The sequence below is a fragment of the Uloborus diversus genome, chromosome 4, assembly GCF_026930045.1.
Source record: "Uloborus diversus isolate 005 chromosome 4, Udiv.v.3.1, whole genome shotgun sequence".
Classification (NCBI taxonomy): domain Eukaryota; kingdom Metazoa; phylum Arthropoda; class Arachnida; order Araneae; family Uloboridae; genus Uloborus; species Uloborus diversus.
This window is the reverse complement of record NC_072734.1, coordinates 8,527,190-8,542,441: the sequence shown is the minus strand read 5'-3', so window position 1 is coordinate 8,542,441 and position 15,252 is coordinate 8,527,190. Positions and strand designations below refer to the sequence as shown.

The window sequence follows — 15,252 nt, the reverse complement described above, 5'->3', positions numbered from 1 at the left end:
GATTCTCGTCCTTTAGATTAATCCAAATGTTACAAGAATCTGCAGTTAAACAGTTCTCTTTCTAATCAAACTAAATCAAAGACAATGAGTTTTATTTTTTACAATGATGAAATGGAAAATTAATTAGTTTTTGCCAGTTTCTGCCGTTTTTTACCGGTTATAACCAGTTTTTGCCACCGGCAGGGCAGAAACCAGTTTCTGCCGGCAGAAAGCCAACCCTGTCGCCCATCAAAGAAACAGCTAGAATACTAAGATTTTTGCTAAGATGTGTACATTTCATCCCTCTTTAATTTTCATAATTAATTGCTATTTCCGTTTTAAAAAGAAATAATCGTAAAGATAATTGTCCCTAGTTATTATTGGATCTGTCTGCTTATTCAAAGGCTTTGATTATTTTTTCTTACCATCTCCAAAGAAAAATATTGAGATACTGGTCCAGATGGCCTATTTTACATGGGACAAGTTGGTCACATTTTCAAATTTTACAATACAAACTTTTCCAGAATCTATGCCGATATTTTAACTTTAAAAAGTATTTCTAACTAATTGAAAGAGTTAACACTCTTCAAATGTTAAATGCTCGAAAAAAAAATGGCTCGCCAGGCACAGGAATTCAGAAACAAAAGCTATTGAAACAGTTAAAGTTACAAATCAATAACGATGGAATGAACTTATGTTTTTAGAGCAATGATTAAGTGTTTGAGCATTAAATTTAATTTCAGAAAGAGAAGAGGAAAAAAGTATTTAAACACTCAAAAATGGAAAACATCAATTGAAGTTTGTTTAGTAAAATAGATGTTAGAAAACATGGGATAATGCAAAAGAAATTTTGAAATAATGCCAAAGCAATAGCTTCATGCATTATTTCAGACAGCATTAAAAACTTTCTGAACAAAGCGTGAGGATTTGTTTCAGTATGTCGATGGTGAAAATGATTTGAAGAAGTTAGAAAGCAGTGATAAAAAGCAAAATTAAACACAGATAGTTAAACAGATGATATAACAGACAAGTACTTACAGTTGCTCTTTTTGTTTAGTTAGTTGAATCAATTTAGGTTTTAGAGGAGACATTTCTCGTTCTAAAGAGCGGCAATACGATAGCTGGTGTTTTAAACTGAAATCCAAATCTCTTTGATGTCCTTGCAGTATTACGATTTGTCTCTGAATGGCATCAATATTTCCAACACACCTACAAGAACAAAAAAAGGGGGAATTTTATTAGAGCTTTTAACCTCCTCAGATTCAAGATCAACTTTGAATAATAAAATAAAATTAAAAAAATTTCTAAACATATAGAAAGGTACAGAAAAAATGTTTAAAAATTATCTTTATTATTAATTTTGAGACACTGGAGGAATGTCACTAAAATAATAGTGTTCTAAATCAGAAGAAGGGAGATTTGAGTGGAAACTGATAATCTTGTATGAAAAAAGAGTAATTAAGGAATTCAATAGCATGTTTAATAATTTTTCGCTATAAAAATAATTAAAAATAGAGACACTTCCCAATGTGCATGTAGGTGGTTTTCTTTTTTTCAGAAATTGCTATTTTCATTTGACTGTAAACAAACTAAAATACAAAATCTGTCAACAAAATATCCCTTTTTTTCCCCAGTTCTGTCATCTACTAACAAGAAAATTTATTAATACTGTACAGCATTGACACATTTTGTTTGGAACTTTTTTTTCTTTTTGTAAGTTACTTAGTGTCTCCTATAGGAGATGCCAGGTCTGAAGTGGTTGTGTAGGAATTTTGATTTAAAAAATCAAACCTCTGTCAAAGACCCTTAAAATAAAACTTTATAGTAACTTGATGCAACATTCAACTGGGTACCTGAAAACTTAATTGGGCCTTGAAGCAAACTGCTGACTTGCAGGATTCCCACCCAAACCTTACCCAAAAATCCTTTCCAATGGATGTCCTTCCATGTGGTGCCATCCCTGCATGAGCCAGGCTCCTGGTATTTTGTCAATGCTTCCCCATTACTACTTGGTAGCTTTGAGGCTCAATCCAAAATTTCAGTAAAATTCTGATGTTTTCCAAACATTTGCATTATGATCTCACAAATGATAAAGAAACAATTACTCATAGAAAAATTCCTCCACACATTTATAAGAAATCCTTAAATCCACCAAACTGCCTCTAAACTAACTCATAGCTCTCTACTTATACTACTCGTAACTTAATAACCTCGAGTACTAAAATAATTACTTCTTGATAGTGATGTGTTCAAATAATGTATTTAACAGGTCCTGCCCAGTTTACTTTGGCATTTTATAACATTCAACTTTATAATAAAATTGCTAAAAAACTTCTCAAAATCTCCAGATTTTTATGTTACTATGGTCTAGAAAATTCATATATGAGATGTCAATTCTGCTAATAGAATATGTTTCTCTAAATACTCCCAACATTTTAGCATGCAGCCTTGAGAATGCATGTGTTTTAAATGTTTTTCATTTTCTCCATGCTCGGGTCGTCTGCGTGAAAGACAGCGGACCTAACCACTAAATCATATAAAACTTCACTTAATAGAACATTGGGCAAAATCGATCTTGGATGGTGTTCTGCAAATAGTTTGGGCTAGTAGTTGAGACCATGGAGATGGACTTCTACCTTTTAACAAGAAAAAACAATACTGAAATGTATTTTGTTATGAATCAGAGTTTATTTTCCAGTATGGTTCTAGTCACATTTAATGAATGAAGATAAATGAGCAGATTAGAAAGATACAAACTACACACTTGTTTTTTTCTTAAAATATCAATGTGACAAGGGAAGCATTCTCTTAATTTCTCACGTATTTTAAATAATTTTTTCAGAGCAAGCACTCTTTTTAAAATTTTTTTAATATTGGTGATCAACCAATTACTTTTTCAAATAAGGACAAAAATGTATTTTTCATTACTGGTTATTTCATTTCATCGTCTGTAAAAACACCATCTTAGTCGGGGCATATTTTAATGGTTTTTTTTTTTTTTTTTGGGCAATTGCCCACACAGTCAAATAAAATTGCCCACCTACATTTTCCTAAATTAAAAAAAAAAAAAAGCTGAACTTTACAAAGAAAGTTTTTATATGAAGTCTTTTTTTGAAAAAGGCAATGTTATTTGAATTTAGTTGTATTAAAATGAAAATTAATGGTTGTATTATAATGAATGAAATTGAATCAGTCTGGAACAGTCAATAACAGGGTTAGAAGCAAATGTCCTTTCATTCAAGAACCGGGATGTTGGTATTTTGCACGTCGTTCTCTCTGCCTTAGCTCTCGCTCAAGGGTGGTAACTTACTGCTAATTACTACTTTGGTAGACAAATAAAAGTGAGTGCGTAACAAAATGGCATACATTTGCATTCCTTAACTGTTGATGTTTTTACAGACAATGAAAAATACACATACACATAATGAAAATATAACACTTTCCTTTTGTATTTAGTTATAAACAATATTTAGAAAATTAGCAAAGAATAAGTGTTCATCAAAATATTTACAAGCAGTTTAAATAATCTTCATTATTGATTTAAAAAAAAAAAAAAATCAAAATGCATCTGGAATTTGAGAGACTAAATAAAAAGCTTTATCTAAAGTAATTTAAACCATGCAGTAAATATAAATAAGGTAATCCAAAATAAAAAATATGCAGCTGTTAATGAGAACAAAAAGGATTCAGAAGTTTCTACAACAAATTTCATACTCACGAGGTCATTTCTTTGGGTTGTATTTGGCAACGATCTAGCTGGCTTTTCAACATCACAACATAATCATTAACAGCATCTAACAAGCTTTCTTTAACAGAGATCTCATTCTGCATTTTTTCATGGTCTTTGTAAAATTTGTCATACAGTTGGGATGCATTCGTAAACTCTGTATTTAATGATTTTAAAGCTTTTCGACTTGAATCCGAGTTTTCACTAGTACAAGCCTGTAATGGAAATTTAAAAATTAAAAAAAAAAGGAAGAAATTTAACAGACTACATTAAGTAAAAATATTGCTATATCGTATGAAATCATTTGTCACTTGTGTTAGCAAAAGTAACTTTATATCAGATTAGATCAGATGAGATTATTTGTACTAAGACAAACAATTTTGTAAGTATCAAAACTCCATGCATTACATTTTTCTTCATGTTTGAAAAAATGAGAATCATTACAGTAAACTTCTGATTATCCATGGAATAGGGTGGCACAGTGACAGCAGATAAGCGAAAACAGTGGATAATCTGAATAACATATGAAAAACGATACTAGTGTATACAACAGCTAAAAACTATGAATTACACTCACATATGCATTTAAATTATAGCTAAAAATATTGCTACACTGCATCTACTAACATTGAATGTAAAAAATATAGATGAAAGCTAAAAGTGAATTATAAAACAATCATAAGTTTAAAAAAACATTTAATGATTGTTAAAAAAAAAATGTGAAAAGTCCCGAGGATAATCCGACTGCCGATAACAGAGAATTTATCGTAGTATTATTTTAGAAATTCTTTGACAATGTTTCAAAAGAGAGCAGAATGTTATATTAAGATGGTTTTAGGAATGAAATCTTTTCCTTTAACTAACGTTTTGCAATCAACTCCCGATTACTGGTGGTCAGATTATTCGCGAGTCTTTAATTTTTTTAAAAAAAACTGTCATTAAATATTTTTTAGACCTATGATTGTGTTATTGTTTGTTTTGAAGTATTACAGATATTTTCCACATCCACTGTTACTAGATGCAATGTAGTAATGTTTTCAGCTATAATTTAAATGTACGTGTGAGTGTTCATATTTTTTAGCCATTTATACATTTTTTTTTGAACCTATTACTTAGATTATCCATGGTTCTTGCGGTTACCATGCAACCCTATTCCTCAGATAATCGGAAGTTCACTGTATAAATATTGTACACACTGCAGAATTGCTTATAGACTAACACAAAATTGAAAGACTTGTGAGAAAGAACACAAGTCTTTCAATTTTGAACTTATTTATGAATCAAGTTTCAATTTGATATCACTGAAGCAGTGTTTCTAATTACATTTTATTATTCAAAAAGTCAAATATGAATCTAAATGTCACTTCTTTATATATAATTCAGGATATTGCCAACACAACAGATATTTAGAAAATTGTTGCAACAAAACTCTTCACAGACACGGACATATTAAAAATGCACAGACATTCCCATTAGGTGCTTGCTAAGTATTCCTTCAATTACTGGTCTGTTTTAGGGACTTGATTTAAGGATTAGTTAGATTTGGTCGCAGTGCTGGATTCTTCTCAGCTCCTCTTCTTCCCATTGCATTTCATGCATCAATTCATTGCCAGAAATGAAATGCATGCAAAAACATGCAATAATGGCACTTTGATTGATCATATTTTAGCAATTAAAAAAATCCCTTAAGTAAGATGATCTATAGATGATCTTACAAACAAACAAACAATAATCACACACAGCATGGATTGATAACTTATGGTTTTTCAAATCAGATCAACATGTCACTAGAGCAGACTGAATTGATTTTATGTTGATTTTTATGTTGACATAATTTTAAGAAAAATCAACACACTAAGAAATTTCATCATACTCAAGCTCAAAAAGGTTCTGCCTCACAATTCTTTCACATCATTAAGTTAAAAAAAAATAAATAAAATAAATGAATCAAATTGGGGGGGAAAAAACCCTTGGACATTAGTATGGTTTAAGTTTTATTGTGCATTACAAATTGCATTGCATGCTACCTTACAAAATGTTCGAAAAGCTACTTTCAAAGCTGTCCATTTCAATAATTAGGAAACTAAACAATAAATAAATAAATGCATTGAGCAAAGTTCACCAAAACTAAAGTGAATGTAAAAATAAAGTAATAATAACCAAGTCAATTTTGTCTGAAAATACAACAGTAAAAGTATTCATTACCTGAGAAGATGATCTGGAGTAAGGATGCATCAGCTTAATGTCTAAAGTTTGGTTATAGTGGGCCAGAGATACGTGTTGGTAGTGGGTTATCAATTCCACAACCGATGAAAATGAAAGTGGGTCAGAAAAACCATATTTCCCATTCTTGTGGAAAATTTTTATAAGTTTGCAGCTTCCATCTTTCCTGCAGAAAAGAAAAAGGAAAGGGCTTGTGAGAGGGATTCTTTTGTGACACAATATTGAAATAGTTTATGAAAAATTGTTGAGCTGAAAATAAAAATTTGCATGGGAAAGTACCTTAATGTTAAAGTATATTCCCCTGACCCTTTATTAGAAGAATTGCGAACAAGGAATGTGCCATCACAAGCTGTTGCCAATTTTTCATTCACTTCTTCCCTAAGAGAAAATGAAATAAAAAATATTTATTCCAACAGTTAAACAGAAAAGGTTCAAATGGCAAAAAATTTTAAAATGCAATATTAAATTACAAATGCTCCAATTAAAAAAATAAAAAGAACAACACTTTTTGTAAAAATGACATTTCTATGAGAAACCTTCAAAATTTGAATATAACACTTAATAATATGTACCTCAGAGTCACTATCTAAAGAATTTCAAAAATAAACTATCGTAGTGATAAACTACAGTCAATAAAAAAAAAGTGCACAAATAAACAATATATATGTAAATACAGTCAGAACTCCATATATCGAAGTAGCAAATTGCCGAAAAAAAATTCGATATGTGGAAATTTCGATATATAGAAACGATCTAATTTTATCCTAAGAATCGTCTTAAACATTAAATTTAACGCTAATTTTTGTGAATGAAACCCAATTTCTAATTTATACGAGCATCGGATTAAATGAAAATTAATAATTAAAAAAATAACAGAAATTACATTTTTGCGCCTTCATACATCTCCTTTTAGCAATTCAAGTTGATCCGTAACATTAGGGGATTTTCGTTTAGACAATGTAATCGAGAGAAAAGTAAAAAAATCAATCTACTTAACTTTGATTTTTACTGTAACTAAAAAGACTAGGAATGACAATCAACAGACAAAAGGGATAACTTGAAACTGATTTTACAATGTTACTGGTTACAACTAAGATCTTAAGGGAATTTAAGAACTCCAGAACGAAACAGCGACCTTTCTACACACCACTCAACCACAGATTCCTTATTATGAGTTACGTAGCTACCTTTAATGAACATAATTTTCTCCCCTAACCTTCATTTTTCATGAGACAAACAGTCTAAAGTGGACAAAAAAAAATCTACGAATGTCTCGAAAAAAAATTCGATATGTAGAGATTTTTTCGATATATAGAAATAATTTTTCTATGTAATGAACATAGAAATTTGCTGGGATTTTGATATATAGAAAATTTCGATATGTGGAAGTTCGATATATGGAGGTTCGACTGTATATGTTTTTATATTGATACATATACATTTTAAAACAAACAATATGTGATATAAAACCTTTTGAAAAATATTTTGATTTGTTAATTTATTTTGCAAATAGACTCCCAAATAATGCTCAATGGAAACTTTAAAAAATTCTCAGAAATCAAGAAAACTACAAGCATGCTACATACCTCGTAATATCACCCCAAAACCACTCTGCTTCCAATAGGTCCTTATCCTCATGGCTATAACAATCTTCAGTACTGACAATATTTTCAAAGTCTGTAAGGGAAAAGGGAGTATGTTTTGCTTCCATAACTACATATTTGTGAGGTGGTTGAGCTAAATAAGGGGGAAAAAATGAAAGCGGTTAAAAACTACAAAACATACTGAAAATAATCACACTACAGTTAGTTTAGGTAACTTCGAACCAGGGTTGGCAAAAACCCGAGTTTTTTTAAAAAAAGCCCATGGACCCAGGGTTTTTTGGGTTTTTTAAATAAAACACAAAAAAACCCCAGTAAAGCTAGGTTTTTTAAAAAAGAAATGTGGGGTTTTTTTTGTCTTTTTTTAGGGAAAATGTGGATACTTGTAGCATATTGTAGCGTAAGTATATGGACAAAGAACAAAAATTGTCTTGGGGTAAAAAACGCTGGAAAATTCAGCGTTTTCTGAAGAAAAGTATAAAAGACAACAAAACCCAAGAATGGTGAAGTTTCAGATCTTTTAGTTTCCATGATTATCAACAGTTAAGGCAAAGTTACTTCTCGAGTGATAAAATCTATTGTTCATTTGTTCGTTTTTAATTACTACATTTTTTTTTTGAATTTTACTTTATTGTATTTCATTTTGTTATGCAAAAACTACTGTAGAACCTCAAGTAGTTTAAATCCCTTTTTACTGAATTCCAGCTTAATCAAGACATTTCCTTGAATTTTATGTTGCCAGTTTTTCTACTTCTGTGTACAGAGTAAGAAACATTTAACTTTTTCGTAAGACAATGGAAAAAAAATACTGTACATTCTATTCTGTTTTCTGTCCGACCGTTTGTAACACCTGTTAATTTCTAAAAAATATACCTTGTTTATTCGAGATTTGTGACGTGTTAGTTTGCAGAAAATAATTCACAGGAAAACCTTTTAGCTAGAGTAGTTTCCTCTGTACAATCTACAAATATTGAGAAAATCAGACGTGACAGGACTTAGTGAAGATAATTTGAGTTATTTATTTAATGCAATTAAGAGTTAAGAAATACTATTAAAGTTCAAAATTCATTTTTTATGTCCATTGTCTGTGGTGAAGAACAAATAAAAAAAAAGTTTAAAATGTGAAAGTATTTCAATTAATTATTTTTTTTTAAAAACTCCTCAGAAAATTAAAAAAACCCAAAAGTGGGCTAAATAATGGGTTTTTTTTAATGGGTTTTTTCAAAAAAACCCATTGGGTCCAATCCGGCCAACCCTGCTTCGAACCATTTCATATTTTTCAGAACATTTCACTTCAGAAGAAACAGTAGAAGATCCAATGATTATATAATATCTCTTCAGTTTTCTTTCGTTTTATAAAATAGATTGGCAATACTTACCTATGCTTATAATTCTGAAGTTAATGTTTGGAAGTTATTATTCTTAAGTACAGATTTTAAGTTGTTCAAATCTCTATTCCTACACTGTAATGTGTACATAATTTTTGTGAGAATAAATTTAAATCCTTTCTTTGAATTCCTTAAATATTTTACATTTAATATTTAAAGCATTCAAAGTTCTATTATAAATTAAAAGTTTCAAAAGAGAAAGAAAATAAAAGTTACCTGTTTGGGATGAAAAGTCTGGTAGTTTTTCACCCCATTCTCCTTTAAGAAGTAATAGTTTCACTATTCTAGTATGCGCTTCAGAATTTTGAACAATTGACCTAAAAAATGGGCAGTAACTGATCAGTACTTTGTCACAACACACATGGAAAGCAAAGCTTTAAAAAGTGTAAGACAAATCAACAGTTACACATAAGATGAAAAAACTCAATACATATCTTTATTTGCTGTTAATAAAACAAACATATAATTAAATTTTTTGTGCAATTTTGAGAAAATATGAGCAACTGCCAAGGCTTTTTCAACATCGGTCAGGAAAACGAGGGTATCCTTATAAGTTTGTCATTTTGAGATAAAGCGGGTTCCAAGAAGTCAAAAAGCACCTAAGTTTTGAATGTTATAAATCTTTAAAAAATAAATGACAAAACTTTTTCAATAATTTAAAAAACGAAATTTTTAAATTTCCAATGGCCAAGTTTACAAGACCACTGCAGCCGAAGAACAAATAACAGGAAAAAAGAACAACAAACACAGAGAACAAATACTAAAATAAACAGCTGCAGTAAAAAGTTTATGAAACCAAACGGTTCCTCGTCTCCCAGTAGCGGTCTACTAGAGTTCGCTGTCTTAACATCAGGCAATAGGAGAGGTGGTTCCCATCCGAAACATATTCCAGATTACAGAGCGTGCGGAGAGGGCTAGAAATGATATTGAAACAATGTAGGTGTTTTGTAGGCAGAATCATGTCCCGTGGCCAGCCTGAACACGGCCACCATTCCATATCTGTCTTTATTTGACAGGAGAGGGAGTTTCGTCTCTCCATGGTTTTGATGAAGTTCTAGTGGCAAGACTGCTCCAAAACTCCTCCGACATCTTGCTTGTAATCATTCGTTTAATAGTGCCAAAAGGAACCAGGGTTCGTACTTAATTTCAGAAATAAAATGAAGGAGTTTTGAAGGAGTAAAAAGATTTTGAAGGAGTACTAATGGGCTGTCATTAAATGATGTCGCTCTTTTTTTCAACATATTTGACACACTTGCTCCTTTGTCAAAGTCACTTCTCCTTACTCCTCCTCTTGTCACATGTCATATTTTTTATAAACATACTGTTACAATAACTATGTGATGTCACCATCTCTCCTCCCCGAGTCAAATTTCAGGAACCCATCTCCCCCTCAAGGCGTGACATCACTTGTAGATGACCCTTTTTACAATACCATAAATGCGATAAACTAAACAATTGTATTTTTAACACAATCACTTAATATAGTTCATCTACTTATGCATTTTTAAACATTTAAATAATAATTAGACAACCTGACTTTTGCTGCTGAGAGTGATAGAGGGAAGAAAAAACATAAAACTTGAAAAAATAGTCAAGCCCCGTTTAGGCAAGTTTTATACTTCACTTATGGAATGTCTGAGTCATCTAATAATATTTTCACCTTCAATTTTTTAAATCACATCTTTATGTAAAAAATAAATATTACTACATTAAAAACGCCTTTGAGACAAATTTCAGTTTTCGATAGACATACTTTAAGTTACTGTCACAGAGAAAGATTCTGTACTCTTGAACTAAAAAAGAAGGAGTTTTGAAAGAGTTAAAACCAAAATGAAGGGGTTTGAAGGGCCCTTCCAAAAAATTCCCAAAATGAAGGAGTATTGGAGGAGTTTTGAAGGAGCGTACCAACCCTGGGAACTTCTAGCCTAGCAGTTTGCTGGATCATGGTACCCTTTTTGCCCAGAGAGTCGGCGACCTCATTTCCTTCAACGGCACAGTGCGATGGGATCCATTGCAAGACAATGTCCTTGTTACAGTCATATAGTCTCTGTAAAAGTTCCGACACTCCAGGACTACAGACGACGTGGAGCAAAATGATGCCCTCAATGTTTGTAAGGCCGCCTTCGAGTCACTGAGTAACACAGCTCTCAGGTCAATTGGGTGAGAGCAATTTTAGTAACCAGTTACTCACCATCGAAGGATGTTGTATAAACACCTGCTGGGCTTGCCAATGAAAAGAGGGGACAAAAAATCCCAGCACCTGTGCTTGGTCTCCCCCATAAACGGGAGCCATTGGTATAAACTAAACAAAAATTCTTCTCAAAGCATAAATTTATTATTTATTTTAATGTTTTCATTTATTACTATGTAATTATTGAGACTTCTTTAGGAAATTAGTGCACCCAATTGCAAAAGCATTTTTCAGATAGGCAGCAAATCTCACAAAATATTTCTCCATTTTCATATCTAAACCACGTGCTCCGTTTTTTCAGAAAACAACGATTATTTTGGCACCAAACACAGAAAAGGAGATGAGCTTCGACTAGCTTTAGAAACTACAGTAAACTCCCGATTATACGCGGAATATGGTCGCACGGTAACCGTGGACAAGCGAAAACTGCGGATAATCCGAATAATAGGTAAAAAAGATACTAGATCACTAAATAAATCACTTATCGTTTATGAGTTCTCTACACAAAGCAAAATCAGACAGTACTTTTCTGCCATTTGAATAATATCATTCAATCAAGATTCCAGCTAAAGTGTTTAATTTCTACAGAACCATTTTTAGCAATAAAGCAAACTTACGCAATATTTTCCCAAGATGGTCTCAATAAGGTATGACTAAGAACTCGAATTATGGCATTTGGAGTACTTCTGATTCCCCTTGAATATTGTAGGCAGCATATTCTGCAAAAATGGGCCATTAGTGTTTGCAAAGTGACCTTGTGATGAACTGGAAGCTGTTGAACAAGTTCTCCTATGTACATGGCACACTGCTTGTCCATTGGAATTTCTAGGAAAAAAGGAATATTTTAGAGTTTATGTATTTAAAAAAAAAAATTTCAATCTGATATTTAATAACAAAATATTAGCAAATTTAGTTTTGCAAAATTTAACCAAATGAAAAAAGACCAAGTGCAGATAGAATATGGATTTGTAATATAGAGTTTAAGAGAATTCCCTTCCAGGAATAGAAAGATTTTGTACACATATGAAATAAACAAATTTAATGAATATATTATTAATTATATTTGCTGTTTTATAATTATACAGGGTGTCCACCCTAATAATGGCCCAAAAGCTAATTTCTAAACCGTTAGAGATAAGCGTATGGTTCCAATTGGAAAAAAAATTTAAATTGTGTAAAGAATCAAAATTTGTGAAAAGTTTGTCAAAAAATCAAATTTTGAAAAAGTTACAAAATCTTTTTATAGTCTCCCAGTCCTAGCAATTATATTTACTAAAATATTCTTCACACATTTAACATTTTGAACTTTAAAAAAAAAATCACTCTTCTACGACCAAAATCAAAATTGAGAGTTATGAAGTTTTTGAGTTATGAAGTTTTGAAAATCATGATTTTAAAAGATTTTATGACATCAGCGAGACAGCTCTTAAGAGGATGTATGCGAATTGACAAATTGCGTTCATAGGTTTAAATTAATTTTGGTTCCTGTTATTTGGAGGCATTATTAACATTGCAGATGCTATTTGCTTTGTAACATTTTCAAAATTTGATTTTTCGAAAATGTTGTCAAAACTTTTCGATTCCTTACGCAACTAAAAATTTTTTTTCCCAATTGGAACTATACGCTTATCTCGAATGGTTAAAAAATTAGCTATTGGACCATTATTAGGGTGGACAACCTGTATACAATGAACAAGTTATAATTAAAGTAAAACTTATGAGTGGCTGGTTGGGCATTTTATTCAAATGCCCAACCAGCCACTTAATTGCCAGGCGAGTGGTTATGAATGATTATTTTCAAGTCTACTAAAATGTTCCATTTCAATTAGGGGCCATTCATTAATTTTGTAAGGATCCAAAGGGTTACGTTGGGGGGGGGGGGAGAGTTGAACTCATTCTCACGTAATATTTTTCAAATTGATATTTTATATTAGAAATTGTGTGGTCAAGTGGTTTGGCAGGGGTCATATTTTATTTGCGTCTGGAAGGTTAAAAAGTATTAAGATGAGCTGTTTTTTACTTGTTTTACAAAAGAATGAATATATATGTAATAAAAGAACTGCACTATGTAGGCATGTTTTATTTTTAATTAGTATCACATCATGTACAAAAAATATGTTGAAAAAACATTCAATCTAGATGATCTAAATCAATCTTGTTTTTAATTTCTTTGAAATTAATTGAAAACTAGTTGATCATTATTTTAAAAGTGTTTTTGGTTAGTAAATTTACATGGGAGTGGGGGGGGGGGGAGAATCAAAAATTGCCAGAATCATCCTTATGTAGTTAATGAATGCCCCCCTTAGCATAATTTGCATGTATGTAGTTTAGTGCAGAGTCCCTTCAGAAGTAAGAATTTCTATTCAATATTCTGCTGAGCAAGCTAACTTTTAACATTCACAGTATGAGACAAAAGGAGAGTTTCAACACTTACTTGAAGCTTCAATGAATTTTTCATAATTTTGCACCGGTATAACAGGATTTGGCAGCTCTCGCAAGTAACTGATTAAGGCACTTATGACAGTTGGGAGAGAGTAACCTTTAAGATCCACATTTTTTGGATCTGCAAGGAAAAAAGGTTGACAAAAATGAAACTTGCTTAAAAGATTATATAGTTTGAGAAAATAAAACGGGTTGCTTTTTACCACAGCATATCAATATAATTTTTAAAACTAAAAAACTAACACACAAGAATTACACTAAATTAGTAATGATTTAAGTAAAAATATTGCTTTTAGGTTGAAAATGAGATTAGAAGAAATCAATATTTTAAAGCACAAACCAGCAAAAGCAATTTTACTAGTAATGTACCGGCAAGGACGAATACGAAAAAGGTGCGACACCCTTCCCTTGAGGGACTCTTCATTGGTAAATTTTCAACATTGAAGTTAAAAAAATGCAATTTTAGATGTCCTTTGATGAAGTTAAGTTGGGGGAAGAGAGTTTTGGAGCTCTCCCTGATAATGTTTTCGAACTGAAGTTCAAAACATCTGTGATAAGCATTTACAAAACAAGGATAAAGAGTAAAGATCAAGTAAAAAAAATCGTCTCTCCCATGAAAAATTTCAGGATCCGCCCTTGTGCACAGGTGTGTAAAAACGTTTCAAGCAACCCCTGTATCAATGCCAAATGCTGTGAGCTTGTGAGAGATTACTACAGGAATGTTTTGTCTCTTCAAGTAGTATTTACTATGATATTCAATTCAGAAAAACTTTTTGCCAAAATACGAAGTGAAAACAATAAAAGCCGCGTGCAAATATGTTTAGCATTTAAATATTTACAATCGTTTTGGATTTGTTCTTAAAATGATTAAAATCCTAAGAGACATGGAAACTTGGACATGATTTAGACTTTGACTCATTGGCTACTATTCTCTCCAAAGTACCAGGAGATTCTATTTTAGAGGATTAAAAATAAAAAGACATAACGTAAGAGATATATAACATATTTGATGTAACCATTAACTCTTTCAATTTTTTGCCAGGGCTAAAAACAAAAAAGGTAAATATATAACTTACCTTCACTTAGCTTGTTTTTCAAACTTGGAAAATTATGACATGGAACTGATGTTTTGTACAAAGAGTACAAATCAATATCTAAAAAAGAAAATGAAACTTACAAAAAAGAAATTAAAAAAACCCATAGGAATGGCAAGGTATTTTATTTATTTTGTTTCAATAATTATAAAAATTTATGTAGATCATTACCTGTACATTGCCTGGCACGTAGTTCTATTTCTTGAATGCATTTTAGGACTAGTGTTGGGGCATGCTGTTCAGTGACATTGAATTCAGAACAAATGTCACGTTCGAACACAACTAGATAAAAATAAATTTTAAAATTGTAGGAATTTCACCACAATATTCAAAACTAATAAAAATATCGAGAGAAAAAAAAGGAAAAAAAAAAGATAAAAAAACAGCGGACAGACAAGATAAATAAATACCTTTGTGCTGAACAGTAAAGTAAGAAAAACAACGTTAAAAAAAGCACAAATTTGCCAGTTACAGCAGACACGTGTTGTGTTTCGGCGTTACAGCCTTGGCTCGTATCCTTTGCTTGCATTCCTATAGGTTCCTGATCGGTTTATAATTTTCTCATTGTTGTTTGGCTAATCCGCTGTTTTTATCTTTTAAGCTGCAT

General features: G+C 31.4%; 1 protein-coding gene across 4 annotated transcripts in view; it reads right to left on the bottom strand.

The window, feature by feature from the left end:
- Positions 1-15,252, bottom strand: part of LOC129220246 (phosphatidylinositol 3-kinase regulatory subunit gamma-like) — a 77,728-nt gene that overhangs the window by 6,201 nt on the left and 56,275 nt on the right. For all 4 annotated transcript variants that reach the window (XM_054854614.1, XM_054854615.1, XM_054854618.1 and 1 more), the window contains 10 exons: positions 14,817-14,927; positions 14,628-14,705; positions 13,544-13,672; positions 11,727-11,934; positions 9,135-9,235; positions 7,516-7,666; positions 6,209-6,307; positions 5,912-6,095; positions 3,698-3,921; positions 1,018-1,188 (listed from right to left, as the gene is read on the bottom strand). In XM_054854614.1, the coding sequence (XP_054710589.1) occupies positions 1,018-1,188; positions 3,698-3,921; positions 5,912-6,095; positions 6,209-6,307; positions 7,516-7,666; positions 9,135-9,235; positions 11,727-11,934; positions 13,544-13,672; positions 14,628-14,705; positions 14,817-14,927 (1,456 nt within the window). The remainder of the gene's footprint in view (positions 1-1,017; positions 1,189-3,697; positions 3,922-5,911; positions 6,096-6,208; positions 6,308-7,515; positions 7,667-9,134; positions 9,236-11,726; positions 11,935-13,543; positions 13,673-14,627; positions 14,706-14,816; positions 14,928-15,252) is intronic.